This window comes from Diorhabda sublineata, chromosome 1 (genome assembly GCF_026230105.1).
Source record: "Diorhabda sublineata isolate icDioSubl1.1 chromosome 1, icDioSubl1.1, whole genome shotgun sequence".
Classification (NCBI taxonomy): Eukaryota; Metazoa; Arthropoda; class Insecta; order Coleoptera; family Chrysomelidae; genus Diorhabda; species Diorhabda sublineata.
This window is the reverse complement of record NC_079474.1, coordinates 40,294,971-40,317,656: the sequence shown is the minus strand read 5'-3', so window position 1 is coordinate 40,317,656 and position 22,686 is coordinate 40,294,971. Positions and strand designations below refer to the sequence as shown.

At 31.9% G+C, this 22,686-nt stretch overlaps 1 protein-coding gene across 2 annotated transcripts in view; it reads right to left on the bottom strand.

Moving 5' to 3' along the window:
- The window catches only part of LOC130447494 (putative inorganic phosphate cotransporter), a 48,416-nt gene that overhangs the window by 7,577 nt on the left and 18,153 nt on the right, over positions 1–22,686 (bottom strand). The window contains exons 2-3 of one of the 2 annotated variants that reach the window (XM_056784347.1): positions 15,161–15,364; positions 1,141–1,274 (exon numbers count right to left, since the gene is read on the bottom strand). In XM_056784347.1, the coding sequence (XP_056640325.1) occupies positions 1,141–1,274; positions 15,161–15,215 (189 nt within the window). In that variant the 5' untranslated portion in view covers positions 15,216–15,364. Of the gene's footprint in view, positions 1–1,140; positions 1,275–8,566; positions 8,705–15,160; positions 15,365–22,686 lie in introns of those variants that run through there. The other variant, XM_056784355.1, reaches the window with a different exon arrangement.

Below are 22,686 nucleotides of genomic sequence, written 5' to 3'. Positions count from 1 at the left end.
TTATTTAATAGCCGGACCTCGTATTTTTGTTTTTATTAAGCTGCTATACAATTATATTTCCAATGTTGGAAATGATTATCAATTTTCTTTTTCAAACTAATGACATATATATCTCATATATTGATGTTATAGACAGATAACTTAAGAATGTCCTTAGTCTCATATATTGATGTGATTCGTAAATTGTAGGATGAAAAGAGACTTTTATTCATTTCCGGTAAGATATAATTTACAAGAAAATACTGATAACTTCATGCGGTGAAATCAAAACATTCGGCTTTGATATAAACAAATCAATTGTTATTTAATGGAATACATGAGTTTGCAATCAAATTAAAAGTTGGAGTGAAGTTCATTGTTATGGAAATTAACATCAGGTTGATAAAATGAATCTAATCAAAATTTGAGATGAATTTTAAATTCGCACATTACCGTATCAAGATACAAATTGATATAGGAAGATAAGAATTTGTATTATTTAGTTAGAAGTGTCTTATCTGACATAATTAATAAGTCATTCAGTTTATCTATTAGAAAGCAATTGTTAATAATCCTTTTTACAAACATAGAAAGTGTAACCAAAAAAGGAAATGAGTGATGAACATCGATTTTTCTGGGTTTTCTCCCTCTTCCCAAAGTGTTCTCACTATTCTTTTGAGATACGTAAGCTGAAATGGGCAAGGCATTCGCCGAATAAATGTGTCTGTGTTTCTATGACATGCTTGCATAATCTGAAATTATCCTCAACGGAGTCTATCGTTTTAAGGTGGTATTTGATATGGCGGTGTCTTCTCAGAAAAGCGACCACCAGTTTAATATCGTTTTTGGACATCTTCAGAGGTTTCCCACATTCCTAAGCTCATATAGAATTGCATTGGGCGTTCATCAGTTCAGTTCGTTAGTGATTTGTCATCTCATAAAGCCCCATTATTGCTTTTCTCCAAAATATAGAGTAATTGCACTTTTTTTGCTAAAATTATCTGCTTCTTGCTGGTGGTCTAGTCAGAGTTACTTTGTTTCTGTTAGCTAGTACTTTTGGAATTTGTTTACACTATATCGCTAGCTGGGGTATACTTGTGAATGTACTTTTTTATTGGGTACAATGTTTGTTTGTAAAAAATAATTATTGGAGCAACTTACTTTTACTCCTTCGGGCGGCGATGTACTAATCATGGCAATAACCGCTAGATTCAAAATATTTCTTAGTCCATAAGCTAAAACGTTTACACTAAATAACAATAGATACTGTACATGTCTCTTTCCAAAAAAGTTTTCTGAAACAAAGAAAAAATACGTTAGATACGTATACTGTATATGTGAAGGAGTCAAATTGTAAGCTAAACAGTTAATACAACTTTACAGGAATTATATAAGTGCTTATTTAGAACGAAATATGACCTAATAATTATTTACGTAACTAGTCATGAAAAGAGCTTTATTGTCCAACAAGCCTAATATTTGCCAAAACGAGTTCCAGTGAGTTTTGCAATGTTGAACATTAACGCTCTGTTCATAACGTGTTTATGTACAACGTTTTATCTAATTCCGCGCTTTTATAATATTTAATATAATCTTCAATTACAATGAAAATATTAATGTGGAATCAAATGGTGTTAGAAGTATTGTTACTATTAAAGCAAACAACGATTTTTCACAATAAGTCAAAAGTAATTACTTGAAATGTCTTCAGATAACGAATCCAGACATTCTATTTGAAGTGAGAGAGTCTGCAAATGATGCAGTGGATAGTTGCAAAGTCAAGAAGTAGATACGCCGTGGTCTACCAAAAATTTGAAAAACGGTGCGAACATCAACGAAAAGGTACTACTTGTTATTTTCAAAATTTAAAAACATTAAAGACTTTGTGGACTACATATTCAATGTTGAGATCTGTTCTCACCGTGTCCAAAAACATCGATATCAAGAAGTACACTATGCTTTTGGCTTGACTGAAGAGACGGTCAGCAGGCTACCATGCAAATAAGTCGGAGATTCTATCGAAGGAGAATGTAGAAAGATTTATAAAAGAGGAGGAAGACTTAATTTACGATATGTTTATAATTTATTATTAAATAAATCTGTTTCTAAGTTCGTAATGATAAAAGAAATTGCGTGAACCTGCAGAAAGGCTGATGGATTTGATGGAGGGACCTTTTTAAAATTACAATTCCAGAAAACAAAACAAACGTTATTCGCGAAATATTGTTGGTATCAATCTTGTTGACCTCCACGAAAAGTATAGAAATAATAGACCTCCTGCTGTAAAGCACAACAGATTTTTTGTCCTGTATTATAATGGAAAATGTGACATACAACCCGTGGGCTTAGCTTCCATTGGAAAATTACCAGCAAAGATTGCTAAGTACCGCGGGTTCTACTTAATGTTACAGCATACACAGGACATTGTTTCACATGCTCGTCAGCGTCTCTCCTGGCAGGTTTAGGAACGGACATTCTGAAAATAAAGCAACACGGAGAGTGCATTATTCTCAAGTTTCCAAGTAGTAAATTTTATTAGAGTGACAGTACGGTCAAAATCTATTAGTTTTACCTTTAATTTGAGTTATCTACCTGCATAAACAAGTTAAACAAAAAATTTTTTCAAAATGCTATATCGAAGCCTTAATAGATGGCTTTGTTTATGCCGTCTATACAAAAACATATGAAGTTATAAAGTTTTTGGAATATATTATCAAGTTTTATATCTAATAAAGAAGAGTCTGCCATTTTTGCTTTAAACGTTCGGTTTGTTGAATTCCAAAAAACGTTAACAAAAAATATTTCAATACATTCCAAAGCAGATGATAGAATTGAAGCTATTTTACTGAATAAGAAGATCGAAAACTACACCTTCAATATGTTATTGGTTCTCCATCGCAAAATTTTACAAACCATCTAAAGTACTCTAATCTAAAGCTATTGATCGCTCAAATGCCTCAATAAGATTGCAAGTCTGCCTGGAAGACCTTGAAAAGTATCAAAATGAATTTGGATATTTGAAAACGCAAGTAAATAGTATAGCAAAAAAATGGTCTAAAATTCCTAAAATTCGTCAGAGGAAAGTGATGATATTTGGGAGGGTAAACGTCTCCAAGATCCTGAAAGCTTGTTTAAAGTAGATATATTCTATAATGTATTAGACATTATCATTAACCCATTGAGATTGCGTTTCCTTAGAATGGATGAAATTGTTTCCAATTTCCAAGGAAATTCTTAGTTTTCGATCCGCTTTTAGACACGAACTAAACGACATCTAAAAGAGAATTTGCGGATTTATAAATAATAAAGAATCGTTTTATTTTTTCAAGCTTTCCTGAAGTGTGAACTGCATTTCTTTTATTTTTAACCATTCCTGTGACTACGGTACTGCTGAGTGATCATTTTTAAAGTTGAAATTGAAAAAAACTTATTTAAGGAATTCTATGAGACAATAAACGCTACAAACTTAGCTATTCTATCCATTGAACATTCAATAGCCCGAAATTTGAACTTTGAGTATGTAATCAACACTTTTGCTGGACATGAAGCCCGAAAAAATAATAAACATTTTGTACTAAAACAAAAATTGAGATTTCAATTGGGTACGCTCTTTAAACTAAAAGTTACTAGAAAATCAATAATTACAATAACGTTTTAATTAATTAAAATAAAAAAAAACTTCGTCGATTAAGCCTCTTTATATTGCGAGTTTCCCTTTAATCTGGTGAGCCAGTTCACCAGCCAATTGGCCGACGATAAGGAATAAATAATAGCCGCAGCTGTACCCGCCCGCCTCCCATTTACATTTTTCAAAAAATAAAAAAAATAGATAGAACAACACAACCCCACGCAACCACCACAACCCCAGTCCTGCGGAGGAACAGCTCCTATATCAGGGATAACTCCAACAAACCTTTCTCTCATAAAAAATTTCCCTTATCCTACCTAAAAATTTCCCAACGAATCTCTCTCTATCTTTGAAGGAGAGGGCCACATCCTATTAGTGTAATAACTCAGTTTTATGATTAAATCCATGTTAAAATATTTTAAATTTTATTATTATCTGTTCTTAGAACGTAACGATATATTTCACCATCATTACTTTAATATTTTTAAAGCGTTCTCTACCTAAGTTTGAAAATAGTCGAAAGGAATCATATTCTTGGAATATAATAATGCCCATTCAATTAACAGACCCTCGTCTTAATAGGGGTAATGTATGTTGGTTTCATAATATTATCAATGATTTCTTTTTCATTTTCTGTATAGCTCTGTATTGAATGGAAAAGGTTGCAGAACGTAAATTTTAAATTGAACGGTGATAAAAGTTAGATAAACTAATATTAATAAACAATTCTCATTTAATTTCTTCATATATTTGTTCTGATGCTTGAGAAAAAAACATGTATTATGAATGGGGTTCAATTAGACGAAATATTATGAGTTGTATGGAAAAATTCAATTGCATAACAAGAATGTAATTTTTGTTATGAGAGTTGAATCTTATGTTTCAATTATTTATTAACTATGCTGATTCACTTGTTTTGATTTGAATTGTTTTTCAACATATATTGTTATTTATTTATTTAAATTGATAATGAGAATTATTATTTAGAATAATAACTGCGAAATAACTATTCAATCGGGATAATAGTTTTCTGTTCTGAATCACATTTCACCAGCTCTTAAAATAATCCGCCAGGATGACTCGTTCTTCTAGATACTTTATACTTATATAAAGTTGGCAAATAAGTAACAAGTAATAAGTAACAGAGCGCATGTGTCAGAATTGGTATAAAAAATACCGTTCTGGAGATTTTTCCCTCAAATATGAGCAACGTTTTGGTCGGCCTACTGAAGTTGATGACCAAATCAAAGTCATAATTGAAGAGGATCGTCATATAACTGTTCGAGAGGCTACACGTATCGCAAACAATAGAAAAACGCTTAAAATGTCTTGGGCTAGTTAAGAAGTTTGACCTCACGAATCGAAAGAAAATCATTTAACACAAAGAATCAACATTTGCGATATGCACCTCAAACTAAATAAAACCGATCATTTCTTGAAAAGAATCATCATTAGTTTTAAAAATGGGTCCCGTCCAATAACAAAAGCCACATCGAAAGCTGACAAACAACAAAAAAAGCTCATGCTGTTAGTTTGGTGGGATTATAAAATAAATTAATGAAACTGGATGAATAAATCAAAGAAAAACGGCCAGAATTATCAAATCGAAAAGGTTTTGTTTCCCATTATGATAATTTAAGGCCTCACACCTCATGGAAAAGCTTGGTTGGGAAGTGATGCCACATTTTCCGTACAGCCCTGATTTGGCACCACCTTATTACCATTTATTTCGAAGTAGAATTTTTTGAATGGTCAAACTTTCACACATGACGATGACCTTCAATCGCACCTGGTTCAGTTTTTTGCTGATAAGGACGAGAAATTTTATGAGCGCGGATTCATGAAGCTGAAAGAAGGATGGCAAAAGGTCATTGAGCAAAATGGAAAATATATAATTTATTGAAAATTATTCTTTGTTAAGAAAAAGGTGTTTTATTTTATACTACAAAACCGAAATTACTTTGTCGCCAACTCTGAATGTTTTGATTTACAAGACACTTTTAATATTTTAAATTTTCAACACAACGTCTTCTTCTACAAATACATTGCAGAGATGTAAGTCTAATTTTGTGCTTATTGTCTTTATTAGTAGAATCCATTTATCACAAATATCTATAATATTGATAGATGGTAGATGAAAGGTATTTGAACCAATTATCAGCAGCAATGAGTCTAGAATATTAATATAAAACCCCACAAAGTGATAAAAAATCGTTTGGAATTTGCATCATAAATTTGTTCTTAAAATTGTTTTTATGTTATACTTTTGAAATGGAATAATTTTTGTTGAATAAATATTATTCATAGTTGCTGTAATTATTTAGTAAACAATATATCCAGGTCAAGTACAAAGGTACTTTTAACTAATTTATTATCATTGATTTTAATACGACCAACGATATTGAGAAAAATCATAGTTAATGATGTCTGTAGATCAATGTCAATTCAGACACGTCGAAATATTAAACAAAATTATTGAATTATAAAAGAGAAAAATAAGTTAATAAGGATATGAGTTGAATTGGTTGGTAGAGAAGTTACATTGTAGTTATTCAACCTACAGTAATACTTTCTCTTGAACCAATTATAAATGACTACCACGTAACTTTGCTGCAGTTTGGTATAATCCTTAGAGATGTGTTAATGTGTTAATAATTTTTAGATTCAATGTTGAATAAATAGTAAAGGAAGACAAAACAATATGTGAAAATTATAGAGTAATAGCCTTACAAAATATTCGTATCAATTTTGGAACGAAGATTTGAAATATACGCAGAAAAATTGTTAGGAGAGTACCAAGGAGAGTTTAGAAAAGGTAGAGGAACATCCGATCAAATTTTTATGATAAAACAGCTCACTACCGGTTGTCATATTCATAACAACATAACATGTGATACCAACACAGAACCTTTTGGTAGATTTCAAAAGCGCTTATGATAGTGTGAACAGAAAAATATCACCAGAATTAGAAATTCCAAACAAATTAATTCCACTAGTTAAAATGACATAAGAGGACACAACCAATATAATTAAAAATTAATAAAAAGAAAAGTGAACCTTTTAAAACACAAGAGTGTTAAGACAAAGGGACTTCCTATCAACGGTATACAGAAGAACCAAGATCAACAGAAAGGGCATGATATTTAACAGAAGTCACCAATGCTTAGCTTATGTAAGAAGCAGAAGAAAGCTTGAAGAAACCACAATACAACGAATAACAGGAACAGAAGAGATAGGCTTACAGTTCAATATTAACAAAACAAAATAAAGGGTAAATTTGAAAGTAAGACAAAAAACAATCCTAAAGTACATAAACATAATGGAACGCTAATAGAATTCGAGGTAGTAGAGGAAGTACAAAATTTCATATATTTGGGTGCACCACCAATAATAAATGCCAAGAAGAAAAGGAAATCGATCAAAGAATGGCCAAAAGTAACATCTGTGCAGGCATTCTTAAAAGAATATTAATAATTAATAAATTAATATCCAAAGAGATATCCAGATCTGTGAAACCTGGATAATGACAAATAAAAGTAAACAAAAATAAAAAGACAAAAATGGCTTGGTCACTTGGAACGAATGGACGAAGACAGGTTGTACTGAAAATACCAGAGGGCAAGAGGAAAAGAGGTAGACAAGAAAATGGGGGGAAGTAGTGGAAGAAGACCTTAGAGAGAAATTACAAGGCTATGGACCTAAATGGTCTGAATACTGAATCGGTTTATAAAAATAATACAGGGTATAATCAATCAGTAACATATTTTTTCCTAAAATTGGTACAATTTTTGATATTCGTGTTAAATTTGAGAACCATATCTTAATTAATGTGTGTTTGTTTACGATGCAAAAAGTTTGTCACTGTAGAAAACAAAGTTGAGCAACCAGTTTGCTTGAAGTTTTGTGTTTCCAAAGATGTTACGGCTACGGCATCGTTGAAAATGTTGCAATGTTTTGGGGAGTCTACTTTATTACGAACGTGATTGAGTGGCACAAGCAGTGAAGGTCGTGAAGACGTCAAAACCTCACTTCATGCGAGTCTCTCGTCCATCTATATTTTCATTATAAAACAAAAGTTGGGCTCAACAACTCTCATGGATCGACTCAAGATATTTTGGTCAATGTTTGGAGTCTTGAGTCGATCAAAACTAAAAGTGATATCTACTAATCATTTTTTTAGTATCATTCTACAGGGTCAAACGGTCAATAAGAAGTACTACTTGAGGCGTCTACATAAAGTAATTCGTAGTAAACAACCGTATTCGAGGGCAGAAAATCATCTTTTTTTTTTCAAGTAATTTCGTAGCTCAAAAATTCCCTTCTAGGAGCGCACCAGGAGTCCATTTAAGCCATAAAAAGTTAATTCGCTTTAGGTATTGAAGGCCAACCCACCCGAGGTTTACACCAAGTGTATGAAGCATTTGTTTCAAATATGTTAAAATGTTGTATTGTTGTTTAGTTCGGGTTAAAATTAATCACATGATAGTTTCCCATTGTACCCATTTCATAGGGTAATTTTGAAATTACTGTTCAAATTTAATCAAAATAACAAGTGAATTGATCAGGGTACCATATTTAACGGTGCAAAATATAGTATATAACCCCAAGGTTTCCATTATAGATGTCCTCGCTTGAAAAAAATTTGTTTTAACTACATAGAGCAAATCAGAAGAAGGATTTGCAACAAGTTTGTCAAATTAAAATGTGTGAGATGGGTATTTGCTTCTTTTATTTAGAATGGGTTTCAGACAGTCCTGTAGAATTAATTCCAGGAACGTTTTGGGGTTGAACAAAGGGCATGATGGAAAAATCACAAACTAAACGTTCATTATAGCTTTATAGGATAGCGGTTACTATACACAGTTCAAGCGCCATCTGACTGGCAAAACAGTTTATGTAAAAACCAAAATATTTGATTATTCATATCTAACTAAAAGTTAAGATTGAATTTAAGCCTACCTTTTGCCACAACCATTTTAATCACAACACGCACAATTCCAGCAAACAGTTGAATAAGTAGACTAAATGTGATAACACGATTATACTGCCTGCTTTTCGACGATATTATGATACAAAATGAGAAAATTCATCAGTTTCTAATATCACTTGTGAGTAAATATTTATATTAAAGATTAGTATGATGGAAAAAAAATGTTTTTTATCTTTTAGTAAACATCAGTCCAGCAAGAAATCTTGGAATTTTAATCAAAATATTTTCGTACTAAGGTTATCAATGTTTAAATCAGTAGTTAGAATGACCTCCTTATTGCAATTGTACCTACGTCATTTTATAAAATTTACCGATAAAGGTATCTAGAATTTTGTATTTAGATTGTATAAAATTCAAGGACGATGGAAATTCCGAAAATTATAAGTACGATTATTATAAAGAGGCCTAAACTGAAGAAAAATAGATGATCCATGAATTTAAGGACATCTCTAACTATACATATTGAAATTAAGAAGCATAACTATGTATGTATGTAGATATTAGGGTATTATATACACTGCGATCCAAAGGATCTATTGTCTCCCCTTTTCTTGCTGCGATACTGGGAACCCAGTGTTTACAGCTGATCTGTTAATTCTACTCATTACTTCTATAGAGTATTCAGACTAGTTCTAGTACATCAAAGCACTGCCCCATATGTGATGATTGGTGTCACAATGCCGTGTACATCCACAGTAGGATACCTCAATTCCTCTCTACGAATGGCTTTTGTGACTTTAGTCCCAGATATATCCCCTTAAAGCCTTGCCCGTGTAGCCTGATGGTCTTGAGGTTGAGTTTTCTCTTCCTAGTGAAGGAAATAAGTTAGATCCTATTCGGGTTGACGCTTAGTCTCACCGATCGACATTTTTGAACCTCTTCGAACTATGTCACAAAGTGTATTCTCAAAGTATCTTCACACGTAAATGACTATGCATTTCCTGGACATGGTATGCCGTAGTTTAGTCAGTCCGCATAAGAGTTCGTCTACTACTTAGCTCCACATAAATGTGTCTTGTCCTACTTCCATTTCTGCTGTTCTAGTAGATAGTAGTTATGGAGGTTGTCCTATTTACTCCGAACATAACTATAGCCTCTATCTTTTTTTCCACGATATTTCATATTTTTCAAATTAAATGTTTTATTATTTAAGGTAATTAAATTTTGTATTCTAAATTTTCTGAAGACAATCAGCTATATGCACAGGTTCTCTTAATCAAATAAACATCACCAGATAAATATATCCTGTACAACCTATTATTCAGGATATTTGTGATTCTATTACAAGCTCTTTGCTTGTTACCGTTTCTTTAACGTTTCTGGGTACCGTCTCAAAGCGGAATGCTTCGGAATTAAATTGGGCAAATTAGTGGCATCACTAAAATTTATGAAATCAACGGTCTAACGATTTCAATGACATCATAAAATTGTCAGTTGCTTTGTAAGGCAGACAAATGTTGAAATTTTCTGGTTTCTAATCGCACAAAAATATTAAAATTATGAACAACTAAGAAATTAAATTGTTCAAAGTTCGGTTGGACCAAATATTATCACTTTGTAGGTTGTCTTTCGAATTCGATGATTTATATAGACCGTAAGGTAGAGGCCTTTTTGTTGATTGACGATATTCTAGAAATCTCAAGAATGCGAAAGATCTAGAATGTTATTTTAATATATGCAGCCGACTTTTAGCGACCGAGTGCTAGTAAACAATTTGATAGTATCGTGAATACATCGGAAAAGTGACAAGTAAATAAAAAAATAAACTAAATTATGTGGGTGATCAAAAAGTGTTCACATAAATAAAAAGAACATTGATGTATATTTATCGTTCCGTTTTTATTTGAATTATTCTATCGAAAGACTACAAATTTTCTTTCTATTTACCTGAACAATATTTAGGTGTAGAGGTTGTAGAGTTTGAACTGACCTTTGTTTTGTTATATCTAGACGTGGGCGAAGTCTTTCGCTCCTAAGGTCTGGCCAATAAATCTTTCTAACCAAACATTTTTTGGCTCTATATACGAATTTCTGAGAGCGTAAAAATATAATATTCAAAAACTCAGAAGCATATAGATTTGAAAAAAGTTTCATTTTGTAACTTGGGTGTTGTTGTATTTTTTACCTCTAAGTCATGCCCTTCGTCTTTTTGCTTCACTGAAGTCCACTTGTAACAATGTAAATATTACGATAGAAGTTATAAAATTTATTTGTAACTATGAATTGAATCATCTGATTGAAAGTCATTGAAAAAACGTATACTATATCGCTGGTATATACCAGTAAGTACTTTTTTTCAGTTTGGCATCTCAAAACTAGAATAAATAGCAGTTGGGTTCGCATGTAAGCCTTCCTTGCGAATTTTCGAAAATATGTAAGATGCTATTCTATTTATTTCACATCTATTCATATTTGGAATATTTATTAAATTCGTTTTTTAGTAGATATCACTGATATATCTGGTATATTTTATATTCGAATATATTAAACAATTGTACTAATTTAATATCTGAATATAAGAGTTTAGATATAATTTTTGTCGCTAATTCATTTGACAATGAACTTGTATGGAAGCTGTAATAGTTAAATTACACGATTTTGTTAACATTGACCATGCAAAGAAAGAATAGACGGGAACATTATGACTGTGGATTTATTCAATAAAGGAAACGTATCAGCAAAACAAATTTTTAAAGCATAGATGTAATTAATTTCTAGTTGTAAATTTTTTTAGGAAGTGTGTAATAGAAATAATATCCTGTACGTTATTTTATGATGTAATACTTTAATTTACTTGATTATTTCCTATAGTATTGTAGTCTGGCTTATCTGTGAATGAGTCACACTGAAAGACTCCTGTTTGGAGCTGATAAGCTATTAGCTATGTATTAAGGGCCGAATTTAGAATCGATTCCGAATCAGTTGATAACCAATGTAAGTTCGCTGTAATGCGCATGCTTAATTACGAACCTATATAGGATATGCGAGCGAACAACCGACCTTCTAGTCCTCTGACAAAAAACCGACAACCGCTATAACTGATTTGTAATCAATCATTGAAAACAACGATGTGTCCCTCGTACACGAAACTGTTTCTATAACATTCAGACAGTATTGAAGAATCCTGTTTCACTGTCTTATTAGATGTGGCACAGGCGTTTGATAAAGTATGGTACAAAGGATTCCTCCACAAATTGGAAATGGTTCTACCAAGACAATATTCCCTTCACATCAAGAAATTTGGCTAGTCGTTGCTATTTCAAGACACATAACTACTTGGCACTATTTTGGCTTCTTAATGATTGTGCTGGCTGGCAATTCTTATTAGTAAGCTGTAACATTTTTTTTTCATGCCACTTTTAACTGAATTAATAGAATTTTGTACTTAGTTTTTAAGTTATTAGCTTCTTTTTAAGATTCACATTGCTACTTGTTAGCAGACAACTGATACTGATCGAAATTTTGTTTGTATTCTAATGCTTCAATATAGGAGAAATCCAAGAAGAGAGCATTATGTTTTAGTAACTTCTACTTTGAGAGTGTAATTTTTGAAATTCGACGCAGGCTAATAACATTTTGTACACGTTACAAGTGTAAATAAGTCGAGATACCGAATATTTGGAGGTTTAACGAAAATAAACGGCATTTTTTTCGATTTACTGTATTATATTATCCAATTGAATGTTTATGTTTTCCATATTCATATCAGCAATAAAATATTATCGATAATATTATCAAAATCTTGAAACTATGAATCAGATTTCGATTTTAATTTTCAGTCCAATCTATCTCGGAAATCACAAAAATCACCCCGAAGGCTTACATTTGAAGTATATTTTGGCCCCAGGAATTCAAATTTTCCGAAAATATTGCGAAAAACTGTTACATTTTTAGTTTTTTTATGTTTATTTCGAAAAGGACGAGATATTCCAACAAAAGGTAGAAGCTTAAATTCAGACAATGCGTTAAGGGGCAGACGTTAAGAGTTGGGGATTTAATTGGCTTGCAAATGTTGTTTCTATCCTAGGTTGAATTTGATTTTTGCTACGGTAAATCCGTGGTCATATGACCTGGATACTTGTTTTTACTGGCTATGCTCTGGGAGGGGAACGACGAACATAAAAATGGGCCAATTTTCAGCGCGACTTGAACGCTAGCTATTTATAAATCACGCTTCGTAATCTATTTAATTTATGTTGAACGCGAACACAGGTGTCAGCGCAGGGCGCGAGCGTAAAATTTATAAATTGACATTAATTTTCCAACTATAACTGTATTTGATAATAAACGCGTTGGATATGACTTCTTTGTTGATAAAATTGATTTTTTGTCTCTAATTATCAATATTTTAAATAAATTCCATATCTAAGTTGGACTATTGTGGTTTGTTTGTCAAATTTCGAACTATATAAAGCTTTAACAATGTTCAACAGTTCGCAGTTTGTTTGTTTTCATAGAATTTTCTATCAGATTTCAATTTTGTCTTTGTAGCAACTTTATTACACTTTTTTTCCTAAGAACATGTTAAATTAGAAATATTGTTGTTGTACTTGCAGTTTGGCACAATAAGTAAAATCAATGAATCAACATGATTGCTCACAACTGAATTTGCACTTTCAGGTTTCGTGTCCACAATTTCTACGTCAGCATTATCTGTGACGATTGTCGTTGATTGACATAATTTGTTTTATTAGCAACATTTGAAAGGAACTTTTGTGGAATGAAATTCCAAATGGTTGAAGTTTTTTGATGCGATGTATGTATAGCCATATGACCTGGATACCTGTTTCCATTGGCCATTTCTAATAAACGCGTTGGATATGACTTCGTTGATGATAAAATTGCTAATGTTGATTTTTTGTCTCCAATTATCAATGTTTTAAATAAATTCCATATCTTAGTTGGATGATTATGGTTTGTTTGCCAAATTTCAAACTATATAAAGCTAATTTTCAACAATTCAGTTTTTTTATAGAATATTGAAACATATTATATCAGATTTCAAACTTTGTCATTGGAGCAGCTTTATTACACTTTTCTTTATTTTTTTTTAAAGAACATGTTAAATAGCAACCAGTGAAGGCATGAACAAATAATATACACAGTTGGTAACTTTGGTTATCACACGTTGATAGTGATAATCCTCTTTTCTTTTACCAGTAGATATTTTTTAGAAACATTGTTATTGTACTTGCAGTTTGGTCAATAAATCAATGAATCAACATCATTGCACACAACTGTAATTGCACTTTCAGCGTTATTAGCAACATTTAAAAGGTTCTTTTTTGGAGTCAGATTCTAAATGGTTTTTTTCCTCCTACATTTTTCATATGATGTGGTTCTGTTTGTAATCTCGTTGTAATACTTATCAAAAACATTTTTGCTCCAAAATTGTCGGTGAGATATTTCTAATAACCAACCAATATCTGTTATGTTGAAATAATCTTGAATTTGTATCCTAGACTACGAAATGAATTTGAATACTTTAAAAGATTGAAACTTTGGACGTTGCCTCAACAGCCTTTCTCTATCACATGAGCTTAGTGAGTAAGAAGCTAATTTACAACTGAAGGTCTCCCTTGCAAGTTGAGGAAAAAAAGCAATACCTCGACATGAAAACTTTTCTACTGGATGATAATCGTTATTTATTTTATTTGTATTCCTTTTCTGACAGAAGCGAAAGTTTTAGCTTTTGATTTTGCTGAAGATAACGTTATATTTATCTTATTTTTTCCTAAAATTGAATTCATAATATAGCGTTTTTTTTAAATGTTAAGTTACAGTTGATTTTCTCGCTGCGAGCATTGTTAGCAGTAAACCTAATCCTTTTTTATAACAAATGATGTTCTTCAAGTCAAAATATGTTTTTTCCCCAAATCAGCATTATCTATAGTCAGTACAGTTTTTACCAACTTTCCCGAAAAATTTGAAATACTCAAAATCATAATTCCTAGAGCCAAAAAACTTAAAAGTGCAATTAGCAGTCAGTTATTTAAAACTTATGGCTTCACAGAGAATTGGAAGTTATAAATAAAATTGTTTCACAGAACTACATGTATGTTTTTCAAACATTAATTGAATTTCTTTAGAAAATTTTCCAGTTCTATACCATTTCTGAATAACAAAAAAGTCTTTGTCATTCCATGCGAGTTCCTTAGGAAATACCCTACTTCATATTTGAGATAATTTATACCGTTATCAGTGATGTTTTCAAAAGTATCTATTTTTAATGACAAACTGTCAACATCAAAAACAGATACTAATTGTAGTAAAATGATTAATACATGGATTTTTACTAGTAAAATTATTTGTTTTATAAGTAAAATATATGGTTGAGGAATGTCATTTGAAAATAAGTAAAATATATGTAAAATTGTGAATTATCTTTCAATACTAATGATTTACAATTTCTTTTGGTAGTGGTTATATTTTCAAACTATTTTTAACATAGAGGTTGTGGTATCATAAAGGACGAATATTGGTCACGTTGGAACTGATTAAATCTATATATATATATAGTAGTCGAAATAATTTTTTTCTAATAAAGAAAATAGTAGACTCACTTGGTGTTTGCGATTGTACTCTTTCTAACGTATCAAATTTCTCTATTTGAACCATGTTGGAATTCTTAAGAAAACTTCTAATAATATTCTTCTTCGATTCAGTGATTCTGTTGCTGGATATTTTTTGCTGTCTCCGGAAATACACTTTACTTTACTTCATCATGATTTCTCTTCACGTTTCAATGAATGAGTTATCAACAACAACTGTAAAACAATTTTTAAGATCAACAACTTTATAGATAAACTCGTAAGTACTAAATATATACTATAATGATAAAATTACATCGAGGGTCGCCGTTTCGTCATAAGATTAGTTAAGATAATTCAAGTTTTAATGTAATGTGAACGACGAGAAAAAATATCACGAGTCGGTAGCAAACAGTTGATACCGTATGTCCCGGCGCCAAAAAATTGCTTAAAATGATGCAATTGTAGCGACTGGTATTGCAAACAACATTTTTGGTGCTCACGTTTTGATATAGTCATATAGAAAAAAAGGAATAAAAAAAAATAGCAGAAGAAAACGATCAATCAATGGATAGGCATATATAATGAAAATAAAACAATAGTGATTAAATAAAGTTAGTAAATAAGGTATGTAGTGAAAATCTAACAAAAGGAAAACATACAATGAAGTAAAAATGTCGACACAGAAAAAAATGAAAGATAAAACCTTGAAAGCTTTAGGATTCAATTGACAATGCTAAGTGTATACTAAAAATACAAATAAATACCTTCAGGGAAGAGATCAAATTTTTGCTCTAAATTATTTTAATTTTTATTCAAATGTTTCCTCAATGCGGCTCTGCCTATAGTGTAATCAAATCGTGCGTTAAGTTTTTGTTAGTCGCCAACAAATTTAATGACGTAAATTAGTGGAATACCATTCAATGATACGTCAGTTTATTCAAAAGAATTTATTTGTTCTGATAATTATATTTCATAAATTTCGCAAATAATATAATGTGAAAATGGCTATACCTAAAAAATTGATGATTATGAGGTGTCAGTGTTGTATTCCACCTGTGTCAGTTGTCAACCAGGTTTGCATTTGCATTTTTATTTGGGATCTAAAGCTAGGTCATGTCATGTAAAATTTGCTAATCCTAATCAATTTTTTCTAGACACTCTTCATCCTTAATTTTTTGAAAAATTTCATTTCAGAACTCCAATTTTAACATAGAGTGAAGTATTGTTTTCACATCACAATCAGTCATAATCCATAATAGTTATATGGCTGCTAATAATAATTATGGTACTGATATGAGTATTATAACACAGTACCTGCCATAATGGGTTCTGAACACACTACCACTACCCCAACATTCACAATTACACTGTTTGACACCTGTTTCGATAAATTGTCTCCAGAGACAGTAGGTGAACCCTATCTCTGCAGTAATGGTTATCTATGATCTGAGTTTCATATAAAATTTAATATTTCAAAAATATCTTTACACAAATTTTTAGTATTCTCATTCTAAAATTAATTATTTACAAATTATTATGCATTGAAAGTTAATTGTGTACGAAAAGCTACAAATTCTATTGAAAAACCATCATCGATTTAACATTTTTCCATGTTATTACTGCCTGTTATAGAAGGTTCGTTCCAACCCATATATGTAATACTCCTTTATGGACAGTTCTTATAGGAAAAAACGTCTCTACGTTACGGTACCGACAGTATTCATTATCTCTTTCGTTCGAGACACTTTATCTATATTGCGCATGCTTCATGTGCGCAGAGCTAACTGAAGCGCTCGGAGGAGAGAGAGAACGATACACTATTTGTTTCACTTAGTCGGAACAGCTTCCACTTAAAGAAACTGTCCATATATGAGTATTGTTATAAACCGTTTCCGGGACGGTCTTTTCAATACTTAGTTGATAGCAAATACTGTGACAAGAGCCGTGCATAGCCGGAGATTGCGCAAAAAATATCTATAAACGCTTCCGATAACCGTTCCAAGAACGGTCCCGACTAGCAGGTTGGAACAAACCTAGTATATCAAGTCTATATCAAGAAGATATAAAAAGGTCAAATATATTTTCCAAAATTGCAAAACACTACATTCGATTTTGTTAAGTAAACTGTTAGAATGTAACGTAGATAATTTGGAAATTAATTAATTAGCAATATTTTGGGAAGAGACAAGTCGAGACTTGAAATTTGAAGGTCAATACAACTAAAAAATATGGCGTTTATATTATATTTTTTATTTTATTGATCATCTTTGGTAATCAGTTTTTCATAATTCAATCTAATTAGGAACATATGTTATATAATAGAATCAAAAGTAATCAAAAAGTAGAAAAATTCAGATCGCCCTATATTCCCTCTCTCTCGAGTAAGATGGGGTACCCTAAAGGGCAAGAAAAAGATTCAATTATTTTTATTGACAAAATTCACACATAAACGCACGTCTTCATCTTAACAATTCAAATAACGACCGTCACAATACAACGAGTTAACTTTTTTTCTGTTTGGTCACTGTTTTTTGTTGTTTTTCCATTTCATCTCTCTTTTTTATTTTACCTTCAGCTTATCTCCCTCCGCTAGTTTCTTTCTTTTAATCGTCTCTTCCAAACTCATGCATTATTTGCAGGGGACTGGCTACAGAAAATGTTCATTTTTAGAGTACTTGGTGTTTTACATATTTCGTTGTTATCAGACCAACTAGAACGTTTAAAGGTTGATATTGCATAAAATATAAGAGGGCTATCGATACTTATGGGTGAACTCTTAGCCTTACAAGTGGTCAGGTAAAGTTGTAATCGGCTCTTTTTCAACCCCAGCAAGTGGCAATCTTGCTGGTCTAAATGTAGTTGTCGCAATAGTACCAGAGGAACATTTGTCTTCAACGAAGCAACAAAATCACTTTCTAAAAACCGATCTGTCATATGTGTATCTGATTGAACTGAGAACTTAACCACTAAAAATAATGTTCTCAAACAAACAAGTGTTCACCTGCGAGCTTAATCGTTGATCAATATGAATAAATTTATATAAAAAATCGCCGAATACTTTTTTCGATTTTACAACTTAAAAACGTAGTGATGTCGTCCAGTGACGCTGTGTTAGGTGCAAAAACGATTGTGATTGGTCAATTGGTATTTGATTTGATTGATATAGACGAAGAAATAAATTGGTATGATTAAATAATAAATAAAACCAAGTCGCTATATTTTATCAGTAAAATGATTCCGTTCCCTCCTGTGTGGCCGTGACTTTTCTGTTTTCAAACATATATAGTAGTAGGTTATTTAATTTGAATTAAATTTGTCTTTATGATAACAATCAATGAACAACGTGTAAGTGTGTCTAACAAAAAATATTGAATAACAAGCATATGTTTAACATTGAACTGAAAAACCAACATCTGATCCAATACTTTTTTTACAGTAAAAGCTCATCCCATATTTTCAGAAAATTATATTGAGAGTTTTGTATGCAAGTTAGTTTCAATTTTCTATATCATTTTTATCTTTTATCTATCTTTACAATGACTTTCGATGGATTACATCGAGCACATGACTGAAAATAATTATGACATAACTTTTTAAAACGAAATTCCGCTTCTAATAAATCCAAAAGAACAGCGGCCGCTCGTGGTAAAAATGTTTGTCAAATTCCCAAGGATTTTATCGTCTTCCGGCTGTGATCATAAATTTCTGGAACAGTTGCCAAACAAGTAAAATATGAATTACCAAGCAATATTTTACGTCTTTACCGAGGTCTTTACTATAATGTACTCGTATTGTCATAATTCGTAATTTGACAATTCCCGATGACACGAATAATTCTAACAGATTCAACCCCAGTAACATGACCACGTTGGGAGGTTGTTCTAGTTCTGCCAAAAAAGGAATATACGATAAGTAGGTATCACTTGTCCGCGAAGAGCAAATTCATACAAATCATAATTTTTGACAATATATACCAATTCTTTGACACATTTTCATTATTCCTCCGTATTCAACACAGAAGCGGTCATGATATTGATGACTTTTGGAGTTATAGTCTTTTTTTACCTTCAAACTTAAAGACTGCTGAACCTTATTTTTGTCCAAGCTTTATCGCCACCAAAAAATATGCAGGAAGATGATTGCAACCATAAATATAATCATTTTTGGCATAAATATATTGAGTATATTTTCTTTTAAATAAGTAATTGAAAATTTATTATTAATATGCTTTGTAATTATAATTTTTTTATTTCGTAATTTTTTTAAGAGCTTATGCACTATAGTCCAGAAACCAAGAAAAAAAATTGTTTTGCTCAAGAGCGGCTATGGAAACTGGGAAAAACTCCCCTTAAAATTATTTTGTCAATAACGTGGAAGGGCTTGAAAATTTCAATACAATGCATATGATCAAACTTGTAGAATTTGAAAATCTGCATAAAAAAGGTCTCTGCATAATTTTTCGAAGAATGCTTCCTTCACACACACTAAAAGTGGTTTCAAGTTGTTATTCAAAGCTGAAATAATCTTGTTTGATAAATAATTACAGTATTATTTCGACAAGCAGAGTTTGTTCCTGGATTCAGTAGGACAAAATTGAACAAATGAGAAATAAAATTCATTCCCACCTTGTCTTTGACCAAATTCAATCACATTTCTGAACACGTTGTTTTTAAGATTGTTCATTTTTTCTGATCGATGTATTTGCGATTGACGTAAAAGTATCAAAGTGCAGATTCCTGAAAAAGGCCACTTGTCATTCTAGTCCCAAGATCCTGTTCCCTCAGGATATGCGTCCAAAAATAAGAAAGTTTCCATACCTTCATCAAAGTGAAAACTCATATATCAGAGCCTGCTCCCTTTTTCACAGATTTTTTTCTTGGTAATCTCAGGTCAATTTTATTTTGAAATCCCAAGCGACGATTTCTAGCTGAACACGGTGAACGAATTGACTTGTTGGTATTTGAATAATTGAATAAAGATGATGTACTTCGGATGATTACATACCGTCATCGAATGAATCAACACATCTTCAGCGATTTTGGTTTGTACTAAGGATTTTTTTCCTTCTTTTTCACTTATTCCAATTCGAAAATTCCAATTTCCTATAAACTTTATTAGACCTATATATGATTTCATCGTTTCTCCCACTTTTAAAAAATTTATTTCATTGGAACTATAAAAGATGGTATTGCAATTTTTTGGAATTCTACTAGGTTATAAATGAATAACTCGAACTGTCAAAGCTGTTTTCAGAATCGGGTAGCAAATACACAAATATCAATTTTGTATAACCGATAAATCAACTTAATAACAATCATTATTATTAGAATCTGAGTTCAGTCTACTCAAATCACTAATCCACATAGTTTCAACCCAATTAACATGAGCATGAGTATCACAATTCTCGCACCAGGGATACATTACTGAAAAACAACACGTATCTCCAAAATTGACTATACATTGTATCGAAATTTCCAAACCCATCCATGTTATTGTCGAAATATCAATTTTTTTATTAATTTCATATTTCTTAGACCTTTTGATATGTTTATGCTTCTAAATGATCTTAGGTCTCTTCTGATTTAAAATTAGTTTCTTTTATAATTTTTTAAAGAGAGATGAAAATTTTAAAAAATTCAAAAATTACTTGTGTACCAAAAATCATTACTATTGGTTTTAAAGTCCGGTTTTGGTAAAATTTTGGCTACAGCAGCTGTGTAATGACTAGAGTTTTGACTAAAAAAGACATTACAAAGTTTTTACAAGAGGCGGAGAAGGGAAAATATTTGTTCCAATGATAATAATTTCAAATAAATATCAAAGAACAAAACATTTACGAAGGAACAACTAAAAAAATCGAAGAATTTCTAATATTAATTCAACAAGTACGAGGTCTGGCTATTAATTAATATCAATCTCAAATATCTGACTGAGTGCTATAAATTGTTGCAAGAGGCCTATGGGGACAATTCTCTATCTCGTGCGCGTATTTTTAAGTGGTGTAAGCAATTTAGTGAGGTCCGAAAGATCACTGAAGATGACCAGTGCTCAGGTCGCTTTGTGACTGTTTTAACTCCGGATACGGTGACCAAAATCAACCAAATTGTGGGTGCAGATCGTCGATGGGCTGAGCAAAAGCTCTTGCGTCAACGGCTCTGCTCTGTAAAGTATTGATGATTTGTATCGGAGGATATTCTGCATTGTAGTATCGAATTGGAACAGTAAATGCACTATTCCCGAAGCAACTAGAAATTGTACTCTCTGTAATCTTACACCATGCTTTTGTTTTCATACAAATTGCATCCAAGATATTCATGTTTGTTGGTAAATAGTTTCCCATATTTCTAAGAAACTGTTAAACAACCTTCTACCTCCATTTTACTTTGAAACTTCGTATGAGATGTCCGAATCAAGTAGTTGCAGTTTGAGACCAAGAGAGCTAATCAAAATTCAAGGCAATGTTGATCGTTTTTATCGACATTAACGGTATCGACGTATCGTGATGACTGAATGGGTTCCAGATGGCCAGACTGTCAACCAGACTTACTATTTATCAGTATTGGCAACACCGCGAGAACGAGTTCGTAAAAAACGGCCGAGTTGTTGAAGAACAACTCGATGATTTAGCACCAGGTCAACGCACCTGCCCATAACGCTCTATCTGTGAAGCAGTATTTGGCCAGTAAGAGCATTCCAGTGCTTGAATATCCGCCGTACTCAGCAGATTTGGTACCGTGGGACATTTTTGTTTCCGAAAATAAAATCTGCTTTGGAAGATACCCGATTTGAGTCGATGGGCGGCAAAGCTCCTAAAGGCACTCACCAAAGAAGACTTCCAGCACTGCTTCGATCAATGAAAAAAACGCATGGGATGGTGTGTGGCAAGGGGAGGGGAGTATATTGAAGGAGACCATTCGAACGTAGAATAATTTTAATAATAAAACCATTTTCCGTAAGCAGTCTTGTCATTTAATAGCCAGACCTCGTATGCCATAATGCAAATTTAAATTTTTGTTTTCACTAAATGTTCTATGAAATTTTTACTTTAACAATTAAACACACAAAAATTTCATAAATCGATTGAATAATTAGTATACGATCCAGTATAAATCACTTTGCATTTTGTGTTTACTAACAAAACTGAATTATTTCTGTGCATCGATCTTAACCAAGATGTACGCAAACACTTTTTTCTATAAACATTAATTGCACGCGGCTTTCAACAACTTGGATCTGGCAATATGCAGTTTAAGAAAACACGGGTATATCTTTGCTATTCAATGTATAAATACACCAGTAAAAAACACACAACGGCAAAACTCTTGGACCTCACACATTTAATACAGTGGAATTGAACAAAATTTTCTGAACCACGTTATTATATTTTAGTTATTATTAAATAATCAAAAGTAAGAAAAATTTGAGAATAAAATTAATACTCAAAATTAATTGAATAAAAATTTTGAATTTTCAATAGACTGAGTAATCGGTCTCATGACATTTTCAAGGTGAATCGTTCCTGTCAATAATACTCGCGGTCCCTTCCTGAAAAGGAA